The sequence below is a fragment of the Lingula anatina genome, chromosome 2 (genome assembly GCF_051362555.1).
Source record: "Lingula anatina isolate TDL-2025a chromosome 2, LinAna3.0, whole genome shotgun sequence".
NCBI lineage: Eukaryota > Metazoa > Brachiopoda > Lingulata > Lingulida > Lingulidae > Lingula > Lingula anatina.
In genome coordinates, this window is record NC_141768.1 from 874044 (window position 1) to 897222 (window position 23179).

Sequence of the window (23179 nt, forward strand, 5' to 3'; positions counted from 1 at the left end):
TTTATTGTGTTCTTTGCAATATATAAGACATATATTGAATGTATATGAACAAAAGTATAAAGATGTAGTATTAGAATAGAGCTTTAAGATAAATTCTAAATTATAAAAACAATAATGAAGTTAAAAATGGTGATTTGTTGTTCTTTTCAAAAGCTAAAAGTTCATGGATAGACCTTGATCATTGACACGTATATAAACAGTAAGGGATAAAAGTGTTCCTATATCTTTTTGTCCAACATTTTGGTAAAACATATCTTTAAACATTCCTTAGGTTCTTTTCTATGACACGTTAGGTAAAAGATGGTTTAATCTATGTGTACACAGTTTTATCTCATTAAATAATTTTTTGCACAAGTCAGTACGCCGAGATTTCAAGGTAGGTAATTCAGTGATGTCCATTGCTTCGTTGTAAGTGAGTTTAGGGTATATAATATGAAGAGCTCTTTTTTGGATGTTCTCTAAGGCTTTAGATTGCTGTGCGGTAATTCCAGCATGCCATAGCTGACAAGCGTACTCAAGTGTTGGTCTGAGATTGCTTTTATAAATTTGTAAGAGGCCATATCTCGGCACCCCAGCGTGTTTGACCATGCATAAGAAATACAGTCTGGATGCAGCTTTTGAGAGAATTTTTTCAATATGTAAGTCCCATTTCAAATTAGAACTGATATGAACTCCCAGCAGTTTGGCATGTGAAACTTGTTCTATTTTTATACCATCAATTATTAGGTTATCAGGTACAGTTGGGTTTTTACTGAAACAGATAAACAGTTCAACAGTTTTTTAGGATTAATTAGCATGTTATTTTGTTTTGTCCATTCATATAGGTTTGAGGCTGCTATGGGAAGTTTAGATTGTGTAGGTTTGGCACCTTGTTCTATTTCCCTTGGAGATGGTTGGTGAACTGTCTCACAAACTGTAGTGTCATCCACATACTTTACTGCTGGTAAAAAACATATCATGTCATTTATCATTGTAATGAAAAGGAGAGGTCCTAATTTTGTACCCTGGGGCACGCCCCCATGAATATGGCACCATTGTGACATTACTGATCCACACTTGATCCGTTGTTGTCTATTAAGTAAAAATGACCTTTTGTCTTCAAATTTATAGAACTGATGAGTATTAATAAAATACAGGTCATTAAATGGCCATTAAATGAGATTAATAATAATAAGTTTATTGAGCACTAAGTGATATGAATACATTTGCAGGCTCACTAGATTACATTATTTACACAATATATAAGAATATACATTATATATGTGTACATATATAGTACGCTAAATTGCATATGTTAATGCATGTTATGCTATAAGCTATTCACAGCACTATCGACAATTAGTGGCTGTGATCTACTAAATTGCAGGTAAACTGTGTATTTTAACAGCAGTCTTTACAAATTCCACTATTACTTTGAGGCTTTTTTTTCACAGGGTGGATTAAGGAGAATTGACAATACCTGACTACTGTCCTCTAGACCCACTACACTGATTTTCAAGAGTTCATCATACATTCATTGCCTCTCAACAGTGTATCTTGTACATTCCGTGGGGAAGTGTTTTTCATCCTCTATGCAGTTGCAAGCTTTACATTTTCTCTCAAGTTTTAGGGTTTGTATATCAGCCCTTTTCTATTGCCAGGTCGTGATAACTTAGTCTTACGTTCTATATTTTCTCACTCAGGATAAATTAGTTAAATATTATTATCACCAAACTTTGGCATGAATTGATTATAAATAGGTTTATGAAATGTAATTCAGCCATAAAATCACTGCTATAGTAGTAGAAATGCACCAGAAAAACACAGGTTATTCAGTTTCTGAGCATTTTAAAGCATGTCATTTTTCCAAGTATCGGAAAACTTTCACTTTCCCACCACATTCAGTCACAGCCAGATGTCCATCCTGGTTGATGGTACATCCCCATGGGTATTGTAGTCCATCAGCTCTGGTTGCTATGTACTGGATGAACTTCCCATCTGGGGATACAAGGTGTATGCAGTGGTTATCATTGTCTGTAACCAGTATGTTGTCATAGGCATCAACACAGACACCATAAGATGTACCTAACTTGTTATCAGGTCCTGTGTACTGATACAGTGGGTCACCAGATGGGGTTATGATGTGAAGTTTTTTTGGTGTTGTATCACTAACAACAAGACATCCATTGCTCATATATGCCACTTCACATGGTACATTGAACAACTGTTTCCCATCTTTGTCCTTTATCACATCAGTTAGAGTTATTTTCCCTTGGATATCAATACTGAACACATTCACAGACTTTTCTCCTCCAACCTGTGCCACAGCAATCTTAGTACAACTGTTATTGAGAGCCACACCCCATGGGCAGTTGACAACTACAGTTTGCTGTACTTCCCACTGTGGTGACAGGATGAACAGTTTGTTATTGTGTGTATCAGATAGAACCATCCTTCCATCAGGGAAGTGACAGATCCCTGTTGGACATTTCAGCTGTGTGTCTGAGACACTGTTGATCTTCTTCATAAATGTACCATCTGAACTAAAAAGCTTGACCTCATTATCTGTGATATGTGTAGTAACATACTCCCTGTTTGGACTCACTGAAATGTCCACTGTTGCCTTGCCAGTGTCAAACTGCAGCATACATTCAGCCTTTGGTTTGAACTTGGGCAAAGCTGGTTGTCTAGATGTCTGCACATTCCCCAGGCCAGCCCCACTGGATATCTCTTGGTCTACTTCTGTGTTGGTGGAAAATGTGAAACTTATTTCTTCAGGCATTTCTTCCACAGCTGAAGTGGACTGTAGCTCATCTAGTCTCTGTCCAAGTTGGTGTTGTAACATGAGGACATCTATGGGGGCACCATGCTGAAGGATGTTCTTTACTATTTCTGTTGTGGTCTTGATGGAGGAGCAAATGGCACTGCAGTTCTTGTGAGAAATTTGTAAATTATTTCTGTTAGTGCTAGTAGTTTGATGAAGCTCCTGTAGTAAGGTCTTCTCTTGTTGATCTACCAGTTGACGTAGGTGAGCTGCACGAGCTTTTATCTGCTGCTGAACACAGCTTTCATTTTCTTGTAGATTTGCCAATGTTTTATCAATTTTAGTTAACTTTCTTTCACCAGTTGCAAGTTTTCTCTGCATGCCAAGAGATTTGGTTTGAAGTTTTGGTTTTACAATCTCTGCAGCTTTTTCAAGGGAGATAAGTTTATGACCATCATGGTGTAGATCTCTGCAGTCACGACAAATGGGGTCATTGCAGTCTGAACAAAAGTATCTTATCCTCTCATCTTTGTGCTTAGGGCAGAAAATCTTTTGCTGCTCTTGGATCTCTTTTTGGTACTCTTTGCTCTGCATCTGTTGGAAAGTGAACACTTTATGGTCTTTTGTGAACTTGGTACCACAGTGTAATGGGGAACACTTCTCACATAGGTAGTCATGGCAGATGATACATTTTGAAGTAGCTACTGTTTCAGTGTTAAAAGACAAGACACAAAAGCTACATTTTTGCATATGTGGTGACTGAAGTACAGTGTCCTGCAAGCTTTCAATGAAAAAATTGTTAGAGAAGCCCTCAAGTCCATCTTTAGGAACTTCAGTTTCTTCCTGACATGCATGACATTGGAATTTACTTCCTGGTGTTAAGTCAGGAATATAGTCCTTCAGACAACACTTACAAAATGTATGCCTACATGGTAAATCTGTCGGATCTTTGTACTCCTCAAGGCATAATGGACAGCTGACAAAATGTTCTGGTATTTTGACCTGTAGGTTTTCTTCGACATCTCTGCTTACATGAGCTGTAGCCATCTTGGGGGCGTGGAGTGAACTGTTCTACTGGTATGAAGAGCGGTTATCTTATGTTATCAATAAACCAGTTGCAGGAAATGAACAATGATCATATGTGTTGGACAGCTTTATAATTGTTGTCTTATCAGTGACCCAGTTGGCATATACTTTTAAAGCCACAACAGTATGTTTTTGTATTTCACTGTGTTTTATGATTCAAGCATATAATTAGGATTTTATGGGTTTTTTTATTACCTAATATTTTATATTCAATACTTATATTTAGATGGAGAGTTAGAGTGTTATCAAATAAATACAACCCAAATTTCTATTGGATAACACTAGTTTTGATGGACAGGCGCCTTTGGTCACCTGACTTGTAATTACTTTTATTGTACTTAATTATGCCCGGTCTCCAGTGGACCTTCTACTTCAAGAGACAGATTTACCGTACTAGGATTAAGAATGTGTACATTTACCCCGTGGACCATTTGAAGATTACACTGCGATTAATGCGGTGGAAAATACAATAGAGAGAGTGTATAATGATAGGGTCGCTAAACGATTGTTGACGGCATATAGTAACTAGCCTAATCCCCTGGTCGCCTGGGTAGCCACGCCCCCTTAGAGTACTTATGTAAACAAACGGTCTCCCGTAGCGAACTATCCTTTTGTTCAACAGCTTCGCGCCTGCAGCTGATTATGTATGTAGTGACACTATAGCTAACTGCATATAAATTTGTGCTAGCTGTTATTTGATTCATTCTGCTGTGTCGGATGTTGTGGATCAGCCCACTGGTTCGTTAACTTATGTTTTTCTGAAGATTGGTGGTGCAGATTTTGAGTGCTTAATTATTTACCCTCCTTCTAACAAGAGAAAGGGGAAGGGAGATAAAAAGAGAGAGTGTCAAATGAAACGGGTAATGAGTAATACATTACATTAAATAAAGGGACTCGCGGTGGAAGAAACGATAGACTGTTTGGCATCAAGGTATGCCATTATAATCCGACATGGCCCATAACATGATCCATAACATGACTCATTGTTGTATGCCTTATATTTGTGCCAACTTATATTTTACTCTCGTTCATTTCGTGAAACTATTTCCTTGAATAAAGTTTTGCCTGTATAAATTAACTTTGTGACATGAAGTAATTAATAAAACGCGCCTGTTGAAAAGGGGGCTTTTCGTAACTAATAAAGGTTCACTATTCAGAAAAATATCGTCGCCGTTCGTCGCCGCTACCTTCAGGAAAGCGTACCCTCCGCGTGGATCACCGGCATTTTTGATTATCTGACAAATTAGGGCAATTTACGTTTTAGCTAATAATTCTGAATTTACTAATATTTTGGACTAAATTCGATGTCAGATTTATAGCAATGACGGAGAGCCGCCAGAGTAACTGTTTAATTTTCTAAATACGGTAAAGTGCCATGAATTTCGAACGGCTCTTGAGTTTCGAACGATCTTAAAATCGGCCGTCTGGAGTTTTTTCTGGACCATGAATTTCGGCCAGTCAGCAATTTTGCGCGATCTTGATTTCGTGAATTTCGTACACCTTAAAATCGGCCACCGGGCTATTCTCGCGCTTGTAAAGATCTAACAGTCGGCAATGTTGCCCTAGTGTACCTTTACCTGAGTACTACGTGTGCGGCCCAAGGTGCAAGATAACGATCAGTACAGTTGGTTTAGGATGCTAAACAACATCGTCATATCCATTCATTCAGATAACAGGAGAATCTATTAAGAGTTGTACTGTCAGGCTGTTGTTTCTTTACCGCAGTATTCGGTGTGAGATAGCGATCGGTAGTTTTGCTGAGGCGCACAATAGCATTGTTAACAGTAGAGACTTCAGTAACAGAACAAAAGAGCAATATTAAGAGCTGCAATAAAGATTACCATTATTGCTTTCTTGTCTCGCTCAGATCGTTCACGATCTCCCGCTGACGATCTTCCGCTAATGAGGTCCCTTGAAATGTACAAATGAAATGAAAAATATTTTTAAAAATTATAAATTCCAATGGGGAGGGATAGAGGGTTAAAAACAATCGAGAACGATCTCCGGCTGACGATCTGCCGCAAACGAAAGCCACTGAACGAGTATGAGCTTTCTCGTTTCACTCGGATTGCGACGCTGATGATACGAAAATTGCGTTCTCGTCTCGCCCTTTGGCTTACGAAGTCTCTTTAACAAATATGAAAATTGCCTCCTGGTCTCTCTCGGATTGCGAACGATCTCTCGCTGAAAATTTGAAATTTTCCTTTTTGTCAATCAGCTATGTCAGTTGTCGTGCGTATGAAGGTCCGGAAGGTGTCCCCTTTCACAAATTGGCCTGTAGTTTGCTTAGTGTTTTGTACCGCATGAAGGTCACGCTGCATACGGCGTGGAATGTGTATCTTAAGGTTCATAGAAACATTTTATTGTGTTTTGTAAGCTTTAGGAAGTAGTTTCGTTGTGACTGAATATCAGCGTACACTACAAAGTAGTACCATTCATCTGTAACGCATCATAAAAGCTAGGTACGTCAAATTACTCTAAGAAAATTTCTTACAACGTCCACGGCTGTCCCGACAAGCCAAGACGTCATTAAAAAAAAAGTCGCAAGCCGTCTAGCCGTCTTTGAAAATATAGGCCGTCCGGTGATGTCAGCGGCCGTCCAAATGACGGCTGGACGGTTCGCTGGGAAAAGCCTTGCTCATAAGGGTATATTTATTTAACTAGGGGCTTACTGACATCACCCAGCTTACATGCGGGTGCATGCCTCCCAAAATTATATTAAAGGATAAAATTGTAATATATCTAAGTATAATTGTTTGTAAATTTTGTAAAAATTGCCCATGCCACCCCGTTAGTTTGGAGGGTTAAGCTGGATCAAGTCCGTGTCAAAATTCTTTGAAACTTTGCAGGAAAAATCAATCTTCCTTTGTTTCTCTGGCTCCTTGTTTATCCCGATGATCAGATTTATCTAGTGCCCCCAGGTCTGCTGGAGCAGCTCTTTGAAATAATACACAGGTAGATTTTTATCTGAGATAAATATCGCGTTCGATACACTCAAGACAAAAGCTGCCTGTGAGCTGAAGGGCACTTTACCCTTTAATTAAGAGGTAAAGCAAGTTCCAGCTAGATGGACGATTAAGATCGGACTTCACATGGTAACTAGTATTGTTTACCTCAGTTCTGTGACAGCTAACGAGAAGGGTGTCAGAACAATGGTGCATATATAAATTATACACAGAATTTGTACATTCAGGTGACATTAACTTATAATCGAAGGGGATTTTCGATAATATTCCTTGAAAAGTACACTAGATGTATAGAGAATAATATCATGGTTGGCCAAAAAATTATATACGCACAGTGTGTCCGTGCGTATGCCTGGTTACGCCCCTGTCGCAAACCAGCAAACCATATCCTGCTGACTACATGAAAATTGCCTTCTAGCATGGACAAAAAGTCCAAGCTTCTATGCTTGCTCGGATCGCTGACGATCTCTTGCTGACGAATATAGTAACGAAGTCCCTTGAACTAGTGTGGAAATTGGCTTATTATCGCGCTCAGATCGCTCACTATCTCCCATTGACGATCTTCCAGTCCCTTGAACGAATATAAAAACTGCCTTTTCGGTTTACTCTAGATTACCTATCTCTCGCGTTTGTTTGAAGATGACAAAACGTACACGCTTTTCAAATGCGTGCATTGACGCAACTATGCGCCAGGAAATCAGTTGCTGCTGCTGGTTAAGATTGGGTTGCCTGAGCGAAAAAAAAAAAAAACGGCCCTGCACCCCCCCCCCCCCAAACCTAGTATATTTGATCGCAGACAACAATCAGCGGTCATCTTGGTCACAGCGCACGACGGAGAGAGACCGTAATACACAGTTCGGCTGCCGTGGCGAAGGCTACCTGTGCGTCGCACATACCGATCTGCGGTCGTAGTGGCCTCCCCGCACGGAGGAGAGGCCGTAGTGCCGAGGCCGGCTTCTGCAGGGAAGGCTACGTATGCGTCGGAGACACCGACCCGCGAACAGCGAGATGAGGACGCATTCGCGCGTAAAGCTTCGCCCGACTTTAACGGTAAAGGCAACGAACCTGGTCGCGGAAGACACAGATGAAGGCTACCTGCACGTGCGCCATAGACACTGATCGGCTGTCGTCTCCGTTTCAGTGCACGGAAAGGAGCAACGGTAACACTAAGCTTCCATAGTAAAGGTTATCTGGCCATGGCAGACGCTAATCGTCGGCCGTCTCTCCCTCCGTCCACTCCCGTTCTGAGCGCCAGGATCGTTTTTGAAAAACGACACTAGTTTCTGGCTGCCAGAATCGCTTTTGAAAAACGACACTACTGATAACGATGCTGTTTTGCGGCCCTAGACAAGAGTACCGCTCTATCTATGGGCCATACACAGTGATCGGGTGAAAGTACGTGTATACCTTTGGTCGCAATTACCGACACTCACACATCATACATTATGGTAACTCTAAATAGATCGTCGGGAGAAGATAACAGAAGGCCTAGTGACGAACAGACAACTTCCGGTCAAAATTGACAGAATTCCATGAAATTCGAACTTTCAGGAGTTCTGAGCACCTCCTTTTCATGAATTTCGGCCAGAACGATCTTTTCCCAAATTTAATTATTTTTTACTGTTCGAAATTCATGGCACATTACCGTAATCAAACTAGAACGCGTGGTGATAAAATGTGTCGCTAGATCTTGTAAACACTCAGCGAAATGCACCTAGTGACTATATTCGATGTGCCGTCACTTAATTGCTTTCTCGATTTCATTAATTGACGATAGTAATTGCAGATAACAAGGAAGAGGAAATGCTGAAGACAAAACAACGTCGGGTCTTTGTGTGACTTTCTCCCTAAACACTTTTTATGTTGCTGTCAAAGAAAAAGGAGTCTAGATAGCGATTATTTAAACCACTGCTGCTGCTTTCGCAGGTAGACTTCCTAGTTTATCATTTAAATGCTCTCCTTCCCCAGCAGACCCAACTTGATGCATGTACGTCTTGGTAGCTATAGTACAGATCTTGGTTCAAGTAATGAAAGGTTTTAACACAAAACGATAATTTGAGGCTATTTTTTCATTCAAGACAAAATTAAGTATCTATGGTGTGTGACAATAGGGACTTTACAAAGCTTACTTTGTCCTTAAATATATATTCCAGTAGCATAGGCGAGCGACGTAATTGTAACCTCAACTTGAGGTATCCTCGATGAAAACGGAGTACAAAAATTACCTTTTTTAAATATTGATTACAACATGCTGTACAATGATATTGAGACTAAAGGGTTTAATGGATTTCTTTGCCTTAAAAGCAATTCATTTCAAAATTAAAAGAAACAGTTTTTTTGGGGAGCGCGGGTAGACAGTTTACGTCAGGTGATTCGTTAAAGTCGAGGAGTGTTTCACTATCAAATGTGTAAATCATATATGTCATAAAACACTATAAGAAAAATTTTTGTTACGATCTGCAACATTTGTTCATTTATATAGCAGGGCGAAGTTAAAGCCAGAGGTAAATAGAACCTAATACCGTAATCCTCCTCGTCCATTTATTTAAATCGTATCAAAACGTTTGATACACAATGTTCATTAAATTCATAGTTTTGGCGATTTATTAAAACCATATTGGTACATAAAAGTTTAAGATTAGCATAAGTTAAGCAACAACCAGTATGAAGAACAACACCCTTTTTAAATGAGGCAAGACACCCTCTTCACACTGATTATAACCTTGAGAAAGACATTATGCAACTTAAGGCAAAGGAGTTATGCAAAGTTCTTTCAACTCGTGTGTGAATACAACACATTCTTTGTCACTTTTACAAGACAATGGAGGCGAGCAAGTAGAGTAATTACAATATACAATAAAAAGGACATTAGAATAGAAAGCTTACTTCGGGTCAGCCCTTTGCTTGTTCGAATGAAAGAGATAGATATCGCGCTGCGACTCTCTTTATTAAACCTTCGTGTATTTGTGTAAATGTGTGAAAGACCGGCAACGGTCTTTAGTCGCTGTTGATATTGTTCGCGATTAATATTGAAGTATAACTCCTTCGCCTGCATGTAAACGTGTTACTTTTCCTCATATTCTCTATATTTCTTTTAGGTGGTTGAGACAATGGGATGAGATCGATAAAAGTAAAGGTTAATCTAAACAATTAGATGCGATTTTTGTGAAATGACTTATTAAGTGATGTGCATATACCTAGCATGTTTAAATTCTTGAATTTCTGATTTGTTAAATCTTTCATACACGGCCTCATATATGTATTACTCTCAGGCCTTTGATATTATTGTGTTACACGGGACTCCTGGAAACCTGAAGCACAGGTCTACGGAGTCTTGTTATCCTTCATGCAGTTTTATGGCTGGGATGAACACTGCGAAGTAGAAACAGGCTTTACTTAGCTTTACTTGATGCACGACAGTTTAAACAAAACCAGTCTGCAAGGCTTGCTTTGATTTGGCATTAACCTTACACTGGTTTTAAAAGAACAAATATAAATATGTTCGATGGATTAAATGCCAGCTTCGTTATATTTTAACTAAATGCGTTCATTTGCACAGTTACACAGATAATATTTTTAAGTTGTCTGTCGTTCAGCACGCATTATAGGCGAGTAGCTAAATAGTGACGGTGATCAATCCAAGCTCAATCTTGGCAAGTATCGTTTACAAAATAGATCATGTTGAATAAACTTAATTACGCTTTAATAAATAATCAACACACGGTTCGGTTATTGTCACTTGAAAGCTTTCGATCAAAGACATTCAATGAAATCACAAATCATTTGACGATTAAAAAATGGACATGTTCAAGGGGCAGTTTTTGTTTCAGCTAAAGGGACTTCAGGTTCAGGTAGAGGGTTCAGTTACGTGTTTCATCGGATGATAGCATCACGCCCTAGGTCTAAGCGAGTTGAATAGAAGCTTTTTATCCAAACATCCTATTCCTAACTACTGAGTTAGGACAAAGGTCTAGTAACATGCACTGTGCAATTACTATTAATAGATCAGATGCATACTTGATTGTTTTTCCTCTGGTGTCGCACGTATGCATCCTTTCTTGAGTGATCTAAAACAAGTCGCTAGTGTACCATGTTTCTCACTGTAGCAAAATACTTTCGACATGGTGTTTCTGAACGGCAGCCGGAGACACAGTAATTGTATAGGCATGCTTTAAGCTTGTTCGAGAGATAATAACAGTCGGGTTTAACAATAGATAGCGAGCTATAGTAAGACCCCCTCCTCTTTAACTGATGATTTACACTTTTAATTGACCGTACTTTCGTATATTGTATGAACATACAGCCAGACTTCCCCCTGTTGCACGTTGTAGTTGGATTGTCATTGCGCCTATGTCAATGCACCTCATTTAATTTCAATATTATAATATAAGCATAATATAAGTAATATGTTATTTCCTTATTCCTCTTTCATTATCATTCATGTTTTATAAATACTTGAACGCTTGAATGCAGATATTTCAGATTAAAACGTAAGTACATAAATAAATTTTACATTTATAAATTAATGCAATAGAAATTTTTTGAGACAGATTGATGCTGACGCTCATGCATTTCAACCAAACAAACAATAATTAGTTCAATTTTTGACTGTGGAAATTTCATATAGGATGAAATAACTGATAACAAATTTAACTAGCAGTTTGTTAGCAACACTAAAAACCAGCTGCGCGTGCCAAACTAGTAAACAAAAGGACAGTTCGCTTCGCGTGGCACGCCTTAGCATGGGTTTAGCCTCTTCAAGCTATAATCCTATCGCCGCAACAAACAATAGGGACCTTCTGGCTGATGTATCCTGCTGTTAATTACACTTAGTTACAGCGGATTGTCACGCTCGCACTGGGCCACAGAAACCGGCGTCATGGGGTTCACTCGTATTAAGTATTGTGTTATTCCACCTAAGCTATTGTGTTTGTGCGTTCAAATTTTGAGGGGATTTATACGGCCCTCCATTGTTTGTCCGCCCCCTTCTATTCACAAGATAGGGATTAAAACATTTCGAACGTTGTTACACCGGTGTACAACGGAAACAAAATTATTCCGACCACTGTACTGCTACATCCTGGAGTTACATACTGAATAGACTCATGCAAGAGTTAATTACTAGTGTAATGTTGCACAAGTGCAAATAACCGGTTTGGCTAGATGCCGATCTGGCTGGCAAGTTTTCTTGTCTCAATCATCTGCCACATGGAGTGGTCACTTACTTGTTAATTACTGTGCCAGGTATCTCTGTTAAACTGATTGCATCTGAAACCTGTTTACCTTGCTTTAGCCTAGTATATCTACACACCTGCATATGCATGCTTAATACAATGAACTATCAGTCTTCAGTATCTGTATATATTAAGGAATAAATTGGAATTGATCTAAAATATAAATTTGTAAATAAATGATCTAACATCCCCCCTCCCTGGCAAGTCCTGACCTCAGGACTTCTAAATTATTGAATGGTACATCATTAAGTTGTCTGTTTTACACTACCTCCATAATATTCTCTTATGCTTACTGACAACAAATGATCCTTTCCATAGTCTTGTACTATCCACAAGCAACTCTACTGTCACTTGTCTTTCTCATATTCATACTTATTTTAATAACTAAACTTCACAATTATAAACTCATATGTTGTAAATAAATGATCTAACAATATGATAAAAATAACCTTTTTTAGGATATAAAGATATAATTTCATGATATTTTTGTATTTATATAATAAACAGATTAAGGGCACTGTTTTAATAAGAGTTTGTTTGTGTGTATGTGCTTGTGTGATTTGTACTTATAACATCACATGCAGGAGAATAAGTATTATTTATCTTTCTCTCTTAAGATAAAACTTAAATATGTGTTGTATATTATGTCGAGGAAGATTTACAAGCCTAATTTTTATGTTCAGACAAGGTTTCTTCACAATTAGCCACAACGTGTCTGTGGTCACTGCGGCTCACTTTTCACTGTGAACGCAATAAATGAAAATGAAACTTAGAGGCTTTATATCCTTGAACCAATTGCATTGAGTCATATCACAGATTAAGTACAAATTGCAGTTGTATTTGAACATTTTCCTGGAAGTGATTCATATATATTTATATATAAAGCATACGTGTAGTTAACAGAGTGCTCCACTATGCGGAACATTTGTGCACAATTAAATATAAATAAATAAATAAACACGAGACATGTGTGAACCCAATGATCTATGGGTATGTCTGTGAAACTGAGAGTTGGGGTTCACACAAGTCTTATATTTATTTATTTATTTTAAATTGTATTTATATATAAGGTCTTTTTTATTTATTTTTTTCAGTATCAGGACAATTCCCCCCCCCCCCCCCCGACTATTCCCCCCGGACAATTCCCCCCCGGATAATTCCCCCCCAGGACGATTCCCCCCCCCCCCCCCCCCCCCCCCCCGAAGAATATATATATTAATATACAAATATAAAGTAAAGAATACAAAGTTCAAAGTTCTTTTCATCCATTTTTGAATATTTCTTAGTGTGATGATGCAAATCAAGGATAGATAATATTAATTCTATTAAACAATTTATTTTCTTGGAGTTCAAGTACATGAAATTTTCGAGATAGAAGTACAGAACATTTTATTAAAAATCTGATCAAAGAATATATATCTCCAGGTAAAGGAGGGGTAAACAGATGATCTCACTCATCCAGGTAGCCCTTTGATGAATTAACTGTTACTTTTAATTGCTTTATTTCTCCCCCCACCCCCCCCTTGATTCAGTAAGTCTTGAATCAAGGTGCATCTCTAGGGAGAGGTGGGGTAAACAGATTTTCTCGCTTATCCAGGTATCCCTGTGACTATTTGTCACTTTTAATTGCTTGACCACCACCCACCACCCACCACACTAAAATATTTATAAAATATCTGTTTACCTGTTCATCTGTTTACCCCACTTTTACCTGGGGGAGAATTGTCCTAGAATCATTTTTTTCTTCGACAACATTTTTACTCCAGTGAATAGAGTTTCTTACTTGTGACTGAAAGGTTTCTTGGAATATTTTTGTTATGTTTTCTTTTTTATGTACAGACACAGATGTGTCTGTACATATTGCCATCACCTGCGTCTGTCGTCGCCGTCTCTGGCGCCGTGCACTTTCCTTGTAAACACGATAAGTGGAGGGCAGTTTTACTTTTTGGCTTAATATTTACAGAGCTGATGAATATTCATAAAACGCAGGTCAAGTTCGAAAATCAGCATGATTGGGCCATTATTGTATAAGTTATGCTGTTTTTTCACTTTTCAGCATATATGCAACCCTGTAAACACATTTTAAGGCAAACCGTTAGGCCTGTTGTCATGAAACTCACAGGAATAATCAATCTTACTAAAATGCAGGTCAAGTTGGAAAATCGGCATGATCGGGCCACTATTTTAGTAGTTATGTTGTTTTTTCATTTTTTAGCATATATGCAACACCGTAAACACAATATAAGAAAAACAGATGGGCCAATTGTCATTAAACTCACAGGAGTGGTCAATCTTACTAAAACGCAGGTTGACTTCGAAAATCAGCATAATCGGGGCATTATTTTAGAAGTTAAGCTGTTTTTTCACATTGCCTCAGATTCAACTCTTAGGCAATGTTAACAGTCTCATTACTGAACTAATAAGATACGTAAAAGTGATTGTTTGACATTTCCTGCATCTTTACAATATTGTTAGTTGATTATGTAAAAATGATGGTAAACTTGTTGGCATGTATTGTGTAATAAAGTGTCAAAAATGGAAATAAACTCATATCATTGCAGTTTGTCAGATTCAATCATTCACTATGTTCAGAATCTCAGAATGGAGGAAATTGGACATTAAACACTATTCTATTGATATTTTTCCCATCTCATCAATTTTCTTAGTTGATCATATAAAAATTGCAGTAAACTGTTTATTTTGTTTTATGTTAAAAAAAGTGTCTGTACATATTGCCATCACCTGTGTCTGTCGTCGCCGTCACTGTCGCTGTCGCCGGCGCCGTGCACTTTCATTGTAAACACGATAAGTGGAGGGCAGTTTTACTTTTTGGCTTAATATTTACAGAGCTGATAAATATTCATAAAACGCAGGTCAAGTTTGAAAATCAGCATGATCGGGCCATTATTGTAGAAGTTATGCTGTTTTTTCACTTTTCAGCATAAAAACACTGTAAACACATTTTAAGGAATGTACTTTTGCATCAGAATTGACAGTAGCCTATTTTGTGCATAGTTATTTCCTGTTTTTTGTCTGTACATTTGACAGCTTTGCTGCCTTGTTAATTTTCATTTTTCAAACATTTTCAAGATGTGACTTTTCACTCCTATCCAACTGAAGCTCTGTACAAGTAATATTTTATGTATTTCCATATAAGCAAAAATAGTAATGGTGTTTATGCTGTTAAGCATTATGTAGTATTATTTTGTGTACTATCATCATTTTTCACATATTGGGATTTTCATTATGTGAATTTGAACTCTCATGGTCCTGAAACTAAATTCTTATTGCCCATGTTACCTGTTAGGCATGATTAAAATTTGGTGTTGGATGTGCTGTTATAAGCATTATTTATTATTGCAACAGAATTGACATAATGACCTATTTTGTGCACCTTTTTTTCTACTTTTTGTCTGTACATTTTACAGCTTTGCTGCCTTGTTATTTTATTTTTTTCCCTTGGTTTGATGATTCTCCTTGTAGCACTTCATGGTTTTGTTTGAAAGTTTTAAAAACAACAGAGTTAAGTACATTTTATCTGGTTTAATTAAAATACTAATAATTCAGAACTATTAACGTGTTCATGTTTTGATATTTCTTTTAGTTAAGATTGCAAGTAGATGTGAAGTTAAAAAGGCATACAGAAATATATAGGTTGAAATATTTAAACATAAATCCATAATGTATTCTTATTTTATTTTTGTTTTTACTTTATTTTTATCTTCAGAACAATCAAGCTTATTGACGGTCATACTATTTTTTACCCATTTTAGCATTATTTACACTGTAACCTGGCAGAACTGTTGAACCACCATGTGTTTTATGATGAAGGTCATGTTACTGGGGAGGTACTCATAGAACTGGGCAGAGCTGAGACATTTGTGTTGAGATGTACCAGGAACCAACCAGGTGTGTGCTTAGTAATATTATAGTTCACTTATAAAAGTTGGCTATGTACTCTACTTTATACAATTATTTTGTATCAGACAGGTGTGACATTGCAGATGATACTGTCTTGTGAGAATTATCTTTTTGATCAGTGGATGCAGGTCACATGGCTTGTGGTAATTAATAAGACATTTAAATTTTAACTTATATTAATTATTACAATAATTCTCCAAAAGAGATTTGTCATTTTCAGTAAAATCATTCTCTGTGATGTGAATCTGGCTACCTGTAAAATTTTTTTGAGGCTGTTACCAATTAAATTTTGCTAAGATTATTAATCAATTCCATTTGAGTTTACTGATCAAACTTTTCATCGTAATATGTACCGTGAAAGAAGAGAGTAATTTTAAGCCTTTTTAGCAGAAACAATGCTAGTTTTAACCATTGCCAAAAAACATTTAAAACCTCAGCATGTTCCCAGGTACAGACAACAGCAACCTGCCAGCTGAACACGGCTCCACTCTCTACAAGTTCCTTACACAACCTGACCATGTGGACCTGGAACATCTGAATTTAGAAACTTTACAGGTAAATTACTGTCTATGTCATACCATGTGGACCTGGAACATCTGATATTAGAAACTTTACAGGTAAATTACTGTCTATGTCATACCTTGTGGACCTGGAACATCTGAATTTAGAAACTTTACAGGTAAATAACTGTCATAATATGTCATACCATGTAGACCTGGAACATCTGAATTTAGAGACTTTACAGGTAAATTACTGTCATAGTATGTCATACCATGTGGACCTGGAACATCTGAATTTAGAGACTTTACAGGTAAATTACTGTCATAATATGTCATACTGTCTATGTCATACCATGTGGACCTGGAACATCTGAATTTAGAGACTTCATTTACAGGTAAATTACTGTCTTTGGCTGTATTCCCAGAGCTTTTAGATCGATCTATCCCCGCGGGGAGTCTCACTAGATTACTGTTAAGTGTCCGTCCCGCCTACTACCCTGTAAGGGGGTAATTAACTTTCGTGTCTGCCTGGCTGACAGCTATTTAGCGTGAACCTCCAGGGAGTTAGGTCGATCTAAAGTAGATCGATCTTATCTCTGGAAATGGGGTCTATGTCATACCATATGGACCTGGAACATCTGAATTTAGAAACTTTACAGGTAAATTACTGTCTATGTCATACCATGTGGACCTGGAACATCTGAATTTAGGGACTTTACAGGTAAAGCAATGTCATAATATGATGTGGACTTTGCACTTCCCAGTTAGAAGACTTTATGGATAAATCATTCTCACAAAATGGCATATCATATCAACCAAGGCATATCAATTTGGAGAATTTATTAGTTGGTCATGTCTTGGAATGTTTTTTCCCCAAAAATCTATTGGCAGCATCTTGTGATCACGGTCTGTGCCCTGAATACCCCGCAGCGTAATTACTGGCAGCGCAAGCAAGTTACTTCCAAAGCTGTAATGAATTCTCGGCTGCGCTCAGAGGAGATCCTGATACCTTGACGCATGCACAGTAGGAAGTGAGAAAGTAAATGGCAGTCGCAGTTGCTTTGAAAAATGTGTTTGTTGATTTTGTGCAACACCCAGATGAAAAAGATGAAGAAGCTATACATACGACAGATATGAGTGCAACTGTCATGATCCGATGGCAAGCGATGCGGCAACAGAGGATGAGATTTTATAGAATGTGAGCTGATGCTGCTTTTGTTGTCTTTGCTGATCGTTTCACCTATGTGGTCTCAGGAAAGGTAATGTTTACTATTTTTATCAACAGGGAATGTTTCGACAAGCTTTTAGATACTACTGCGCATGCCTCAAGGTGTCAGAATCTCCTCCGAGCACAGCCAAGAATTAATTACACCTTTGGATGTAACTCGTTCTTGCTGCCAGTAATTACGCCAGTAATTCGTGATCACAAGATACCGCCAATAGATTTTTAGAAAATAGATTTTTCATGTGAACGGTCCCTAAGTACTTTGTAAAGTAAATTCAATGGGACTGTTTTATGTATACCTGTACATTTTAGGCCTTAATCCATAAATATTTTCATTTTAAATATTTGATATAGAAAGCCATGCGTCACATCCGTAAGTGTCAGAATGAACTTCAGAAGGCAGTGGTCCATAAACACAATGCCAGACAGGTGGTGGCAGAGCTACAACTGACTGCAGACTTACAGTTGGCAGCTTGTAGGTAAGGTCTGTGTTCTATACAGCTGGAGATTTAACACAAGTACCCTGACTGCCCTTCAGTCTTGTGATCTAAAAGGCTGTGGTTCACAGTGCAACAGGTCTTGGCAGAGCTAGATCTTATGGCAGACTGTAAGATGTTTCAAAAATTGTAATGCTGTAATCCATGCCTTTTGTTCACCTGTACAGAGATTTTACATGTCTCTCTATTACATTAACATGTTTCTCTATTATATTTCACAGAATCGGTCGAGCCCTGGTGAGCGTTGGTCGTAACCCTAACACCCAGTCACCAGGTGGAGCTGGTTACTCTGTCATCAACCTGGGCATAGCTAACCTCACGCCTACAGCAAAGACTGACCTGGCCAACAGGTAACCGCAATATATGATACTAAAATCCTGACACAATTGTACTGAGGGTTTTAGAAAGAGAGAAAAATATTTATTTTCATAATGTCTTCTTGCTTTCTCATTATCAAATATGTATCAAAAAATATTTATTTTCATAATGTTTTGTCGTTTAGCTTTCTCATTATTAAATATGTATCCATTTTTGAATACAGTGCCATTATTGTGCCAATTACATATTTTTCTCCCTTGAAATGCCATAGAAATCTTGTTTATTGTGAACTAAAGCACATTCCCTGTCTAGACTAACACTGATGAATATTTGTGTACTATTAATTTTCAGACTCCTTGGTATGCTGGAGCAGTACCGCGTGGTATGGTACATGGGCAACATTCCTCATGGTTTGAATGAATCTCTTAATGTCCTCTCTACTATGCTGAAACAGTACCTTCCTGAGGAGACCCTCTCTGGTGATTAACTGGAAGACAGGAACTCCCCTGCATCAAGTCTGAAGGAGCGATCAAACCAAAACAGCTCTATTTACCTATTTATTTGAACTGGGTGGTTTACTAGTGCGTTGACTTGAAGCACAGGTCTTACTTTTGTAATGGGAATCTGGTTCCCTTTCATTACATAGATATTCTTACAGAGATTCTTTATGTGGGTTTATCACTCTCACTTTGAATAATATGGCAGCATAAGGAAATGGCAGCTTTATAAATGAAAATAGAAAGATGGGAGCCAGAAACAGTATGCAGAGTAAAACAGAAGGCTTCATTTATCATATGATATTGACTGATTTGATTTTGTTAGTTACTGTAATTTGATAATTTGGGTTCAGGCGCTTGGGGATTGATTGGAATTCTAGCACTTTACTCGAACAAAGGGGGTTTTGATGTTAAAATGTGGGTATAAACAATATGGTGTAAACAGTGGCATTGTTAAAATGCCAGTGGGAGGGACCATAAGTGTAAGGGAATTTTTAAAGGGAGTTGATTTTATATTCTCTAATTATCTGTCATTCAGAAGATGTGATATATAAATATATATGCTTGGGGATAAATGTTAAATTGAGAACTTTAAAGCCTTTTTCAGAAGTAATTAGTGGTATACAATTGATTTGTTACATATTGAAAAGATGAATTTATCAATAATATGTATACATGGTATAAATAAATAAATATTTATCTGATGGAGAAATTGGATGTTATTCCATTTATTTTTGATGGTCTTTATACATGTATGCTTTTCTCATTACTTTACTAATAAAATCTAAGTAAAAGAAATGAGAGATATGGTCAATGAATTAACAGAAATCCATCATGTGTAGTCACTGGAGTTGGTGCCACGTGAGCAATAAATAAATAATGAGGAATTTTAAAATAGTCTACTTCGGATGTGCAATTTACTTCAACACAGTTTCATTTTTTATTTTTATTTTTTCTTGCAAACAAAACTAGATATATATTTTATAAAATTAATTTTAAGGAATTAATTTTTCTTGCCTAGTACGCGATGTGATAGTGATGATTCTCAGCAGGGTTGGAAAGTATACATAGTGCATCTCATCTCAAAATTTGGTCCGGGGTATGATACGTACTGTGAAATGCGTACTGACACACACCTTGAAAATCATACAGGACCTACAGTGTGTCCAGTGTCAGGTGAACAGGAGACTTCCAGAGAGATGAAAGTTATAGGATTTCTATCAGCAGCTGTAAAAGGGTAATGGTGTTACCATTGTCCAGTATTGATAATTGCAGTGCATTTTACAATAATTTCCAATAGGTAAATTCATTGTTTATTTCCATTTATTATATTACTGTGACACTAAAAATTACCAAGGGATTTTTATAGCCAAGAAACTTGTTGGTGCTCCTCTTTTCGTTTTAGTCTGGCATTACGTTGTGTATATTCTGGATATTATAATTACAATTCCATAAATCTATTGCATTAAAATTTGTGGCATTAGTTTTTCAAATGGAACATACGTTGGTCTTGTCTTAAATGCCATGGTTTTTGACCGACTGGATGGCCTTGTGGTTAGAGTGTCCGCCACCGGAGCGGGAGGACGTGGGTTCAAAACCCATCTGGGGACATACCAGTCCTTTATAAATGGTACCTGCTGTCTCCCCGCTTGGCACTCAGCACTAAGGGGTTTGAAGCAGGGGCCTGGTCAGGCAGAAATAATATATTAGCTCTGAGCGCCTAATATGGCAGCCGAGCTGTATCCTCCCCAGGTTGGTGAAACGTCTACAGAGTGCACCAGTGCAAAAATGACCAGGCCTCCTTGACTTGAATATTAATTTAATTTAAATAAATAAATTACATAATTGTATAACTTCAACCTTTGGGTTGCGATTTTCCAATAAAGATGATTATTATTATTATAATTATTATTATTATATCGCAAATATTTCCAAGGAATAAGACAGACAAAACATTTAGTTATTTGAAAAAAAGAAAAAATTATTCAACTCACAATTAGAATTTAATAATAAAGAAGAATTTTTACTGATTTTCAGGCATCCTACAGCTTTAGACATTTCTGTAAGCCATATGCAGATTCTGGGTTAGTTTAAAAAAAAAAATTTTTTTCATCTTAGAAAAACTTATTTATGTTACTATCTGTCTTGCTGAGAAGAAATTGCATCTTCAAAGTTTTAATTTAATATCTATACATTTTTATTAACGCTGTGCAATGTAGTTCTAGTGCTTCTGTAATTTAAAAATTTAATTTTTATTATAGTGTGCCATTTTACGTTTGCCCAGGAACTTCAGCATGGAACAGGTAAAAAAAAAAAATTCAGGAATTTTTTAAAGTGAATTATTGAATATATATATATAAAAACAGGTCTTAATAGCAATGATTACTCTCTCTCTCTCTCTCTGTCTCTCTCTCTCTCTCTCTCTCACACACACACACACACACACACACATGAGCACGCGCACACACATGGAAATTAATTTTATATAATTGTTTGTATTTTTTCTATGTTTATACATTGCTCAACATGAAAACAGTATATATGCTCTCTCTCTTACAGCCTAGCTGGTTGCCCTGAAGCTTTAGTCAGTAACGTCTACCATGCTTCCCACAGTTGCCTCACGCAAGGAGTCTTGGGACTGGTGGTTTGTGATTGGTCAGGAGTGGGTCACATGACACACAAGTGTTTCAGCTGGCCAGGATTCCTGACAGGAGCAGGACTGTTCTGGAATTCTACAACACCCTGGGTGAGGAGACCTCTAGTGGACTGGAGCTTTTCTCTTTTTATGTACAGACACAGATGTGTCTGTACATACTAGTATAGCTGTCATCTGCATCCGTCATCCCCACTGTTGCATTTGCACTTTCACAGATGACACAATAAGTGGAAAAATATTTAACCCTTTGGCTTGAAACTTACAGAAGTGATAAATATTCATAAAACATAGTCAAGTTGGAAAATCAGCATGATTGGACCATTTTTACCAAGGTTATGCAGTTTTTTTCCAATTTTCAGCATGTAAGCAACACTGATAACACATTTCAAGGAAAACTGATTGGCCTATTGTCTGGAAATTCACAAAAATGAACAGCCTTACTAAAACTAGAGGGTCAGAGAGGTGATATCACCTCTGGATATTGTACCACCAGCTGGAGTAAGCACATTAGAATGGAAAATCCCCAAAAAAGGGATACCACCACTAGTTTTGTGCTTGACAAGCTCTATAAAATGCAATCAACAAAAGTTCTCAAAATATGCAAATAGATATATAACTAAAAATGGTACAATCAAGCAGATTTTCGAATTGACCTGTATTTTCCTAACATGGATCACTCCTGTGATTTTCTAGACAATAGACCTATTGGTTTTCCTTGAAATGGGTTGTCAGTGTTGAATATATGCTGACAAAGAAAAAACCTAGAGGCAACACTGGGCATATCTCCACCAGTTTTGAAGATGTGAGGGACAAGAAAATATGCAAAACTCAGTTCAAGGTGAAATAGTAGGTCAAAAGTCATCAAGTCACAGTATACGACTTCCTATTCAAGTTCAATAGTAATCATGGGCATTTCTTCAATTTTGGAGATTTAAAGGCCAGAAAACATGCAAAAAGCAGTTTATCATAAAAAGTAGGTCAAAGGTCAATTTTAAGTTCAGTTCATGGTGGAAAATAGGTCAAAGGTCAAATTCAAAGGTTAGATTGCCAGTATATGACTTCTTATTCAAGTTTAATAGTAACTATGTGCATATCTTTGCCAGTTTTGAAGATAGTTTCAGAAAAATTGCAAAGAGCAATTTATCATGAAAAGTAGATCAAAGGTCAATGTAAAGGTCACACTTAGATTGCCAGTAAATGACTTCATATTCAAGTTCAATAGGAACTATGGACCAATCTCTGCCAGTTTTGGGGATAAAAGGGAATGAAAATTTGCAAAGTTCAGTTCATGGTGAAAAGTAGGTCAAAGGTCAATTTCAATGTCACATTTAAATTGCCAGTATATGACTTCCTATGAATTTCAGGGTCAGCGTTAGATTGCCAGTATATGACTTCTTATTCAAGTTTAATAGTAACTATGTGCATATCTTTTCCAGTTTTGTAGATAGTTTCAGAAAAATTGCAAAGTGCAGTTTATCATGAAAATTAGGTCAAAGGTCAATTCAAAGGTCACACTTAGATTGCCAGTAAATGACT

The 23179-nt window shown here is 37.3% G+C and overlaps 2 protein-coding genes across 8 annotated transcripts in view; one reads left to right on the forward strand and one right to left on the reverse strand.

The window, feature by feature from the left end:
• The window catches only part of LOC106155977 (uncharacterized), a 52614-nt gene that overhangs the window by 8758 nt on the left and 20677 nt on the right, over window positions 1–23179 (forward strand). For 4 of the 7 annotated variants that reach the window (XR_015333149.1, XM_087006374.1, XM_087006376.1 and 1 more), the window contains exons 16-17: window positions 21249–21290; window positions 21547–21733. Coding sequence is in view for 6 of the 7 variants with exons in the window: in XM_087006374.1 (XP_086862500.1) it covers window positions 21249–21290; window positions 21547–21733 (229 nt within the window). In the remaining variant the exon portion in view is untranslated. Of the gene's footprint in view, window positions 1–15802; window positions 15939–16398; window positions 16506–18029; window positions 18155–18393; window positions 18523–18841; window positions 19693–21024; window positions 21072–21248; window positions 21291–21546; window positions 21734–23179 lie in introns of those variants that run through there. The other 3 variants (XM_087006373.1, XM_087006372.1, XM_087006375.1) reach the window with 3 other exon arrangements.
• Window positions 1157–4012, reverse strand: LOC106170406 (E3 ubiquitin-protein ligase TRIM56-like). The gene has a single exon (XM_013550256.2). The coding sequence runs from the start codon at window positions 3788–3790 to the stop codon at window positions 1838–1840; it is 1953 nt and encodes a 650-aa protein (XP_013405710.2). The 5' UTR covers window positions 3791–4012; the 3' UTR covers window positions 1157–1837.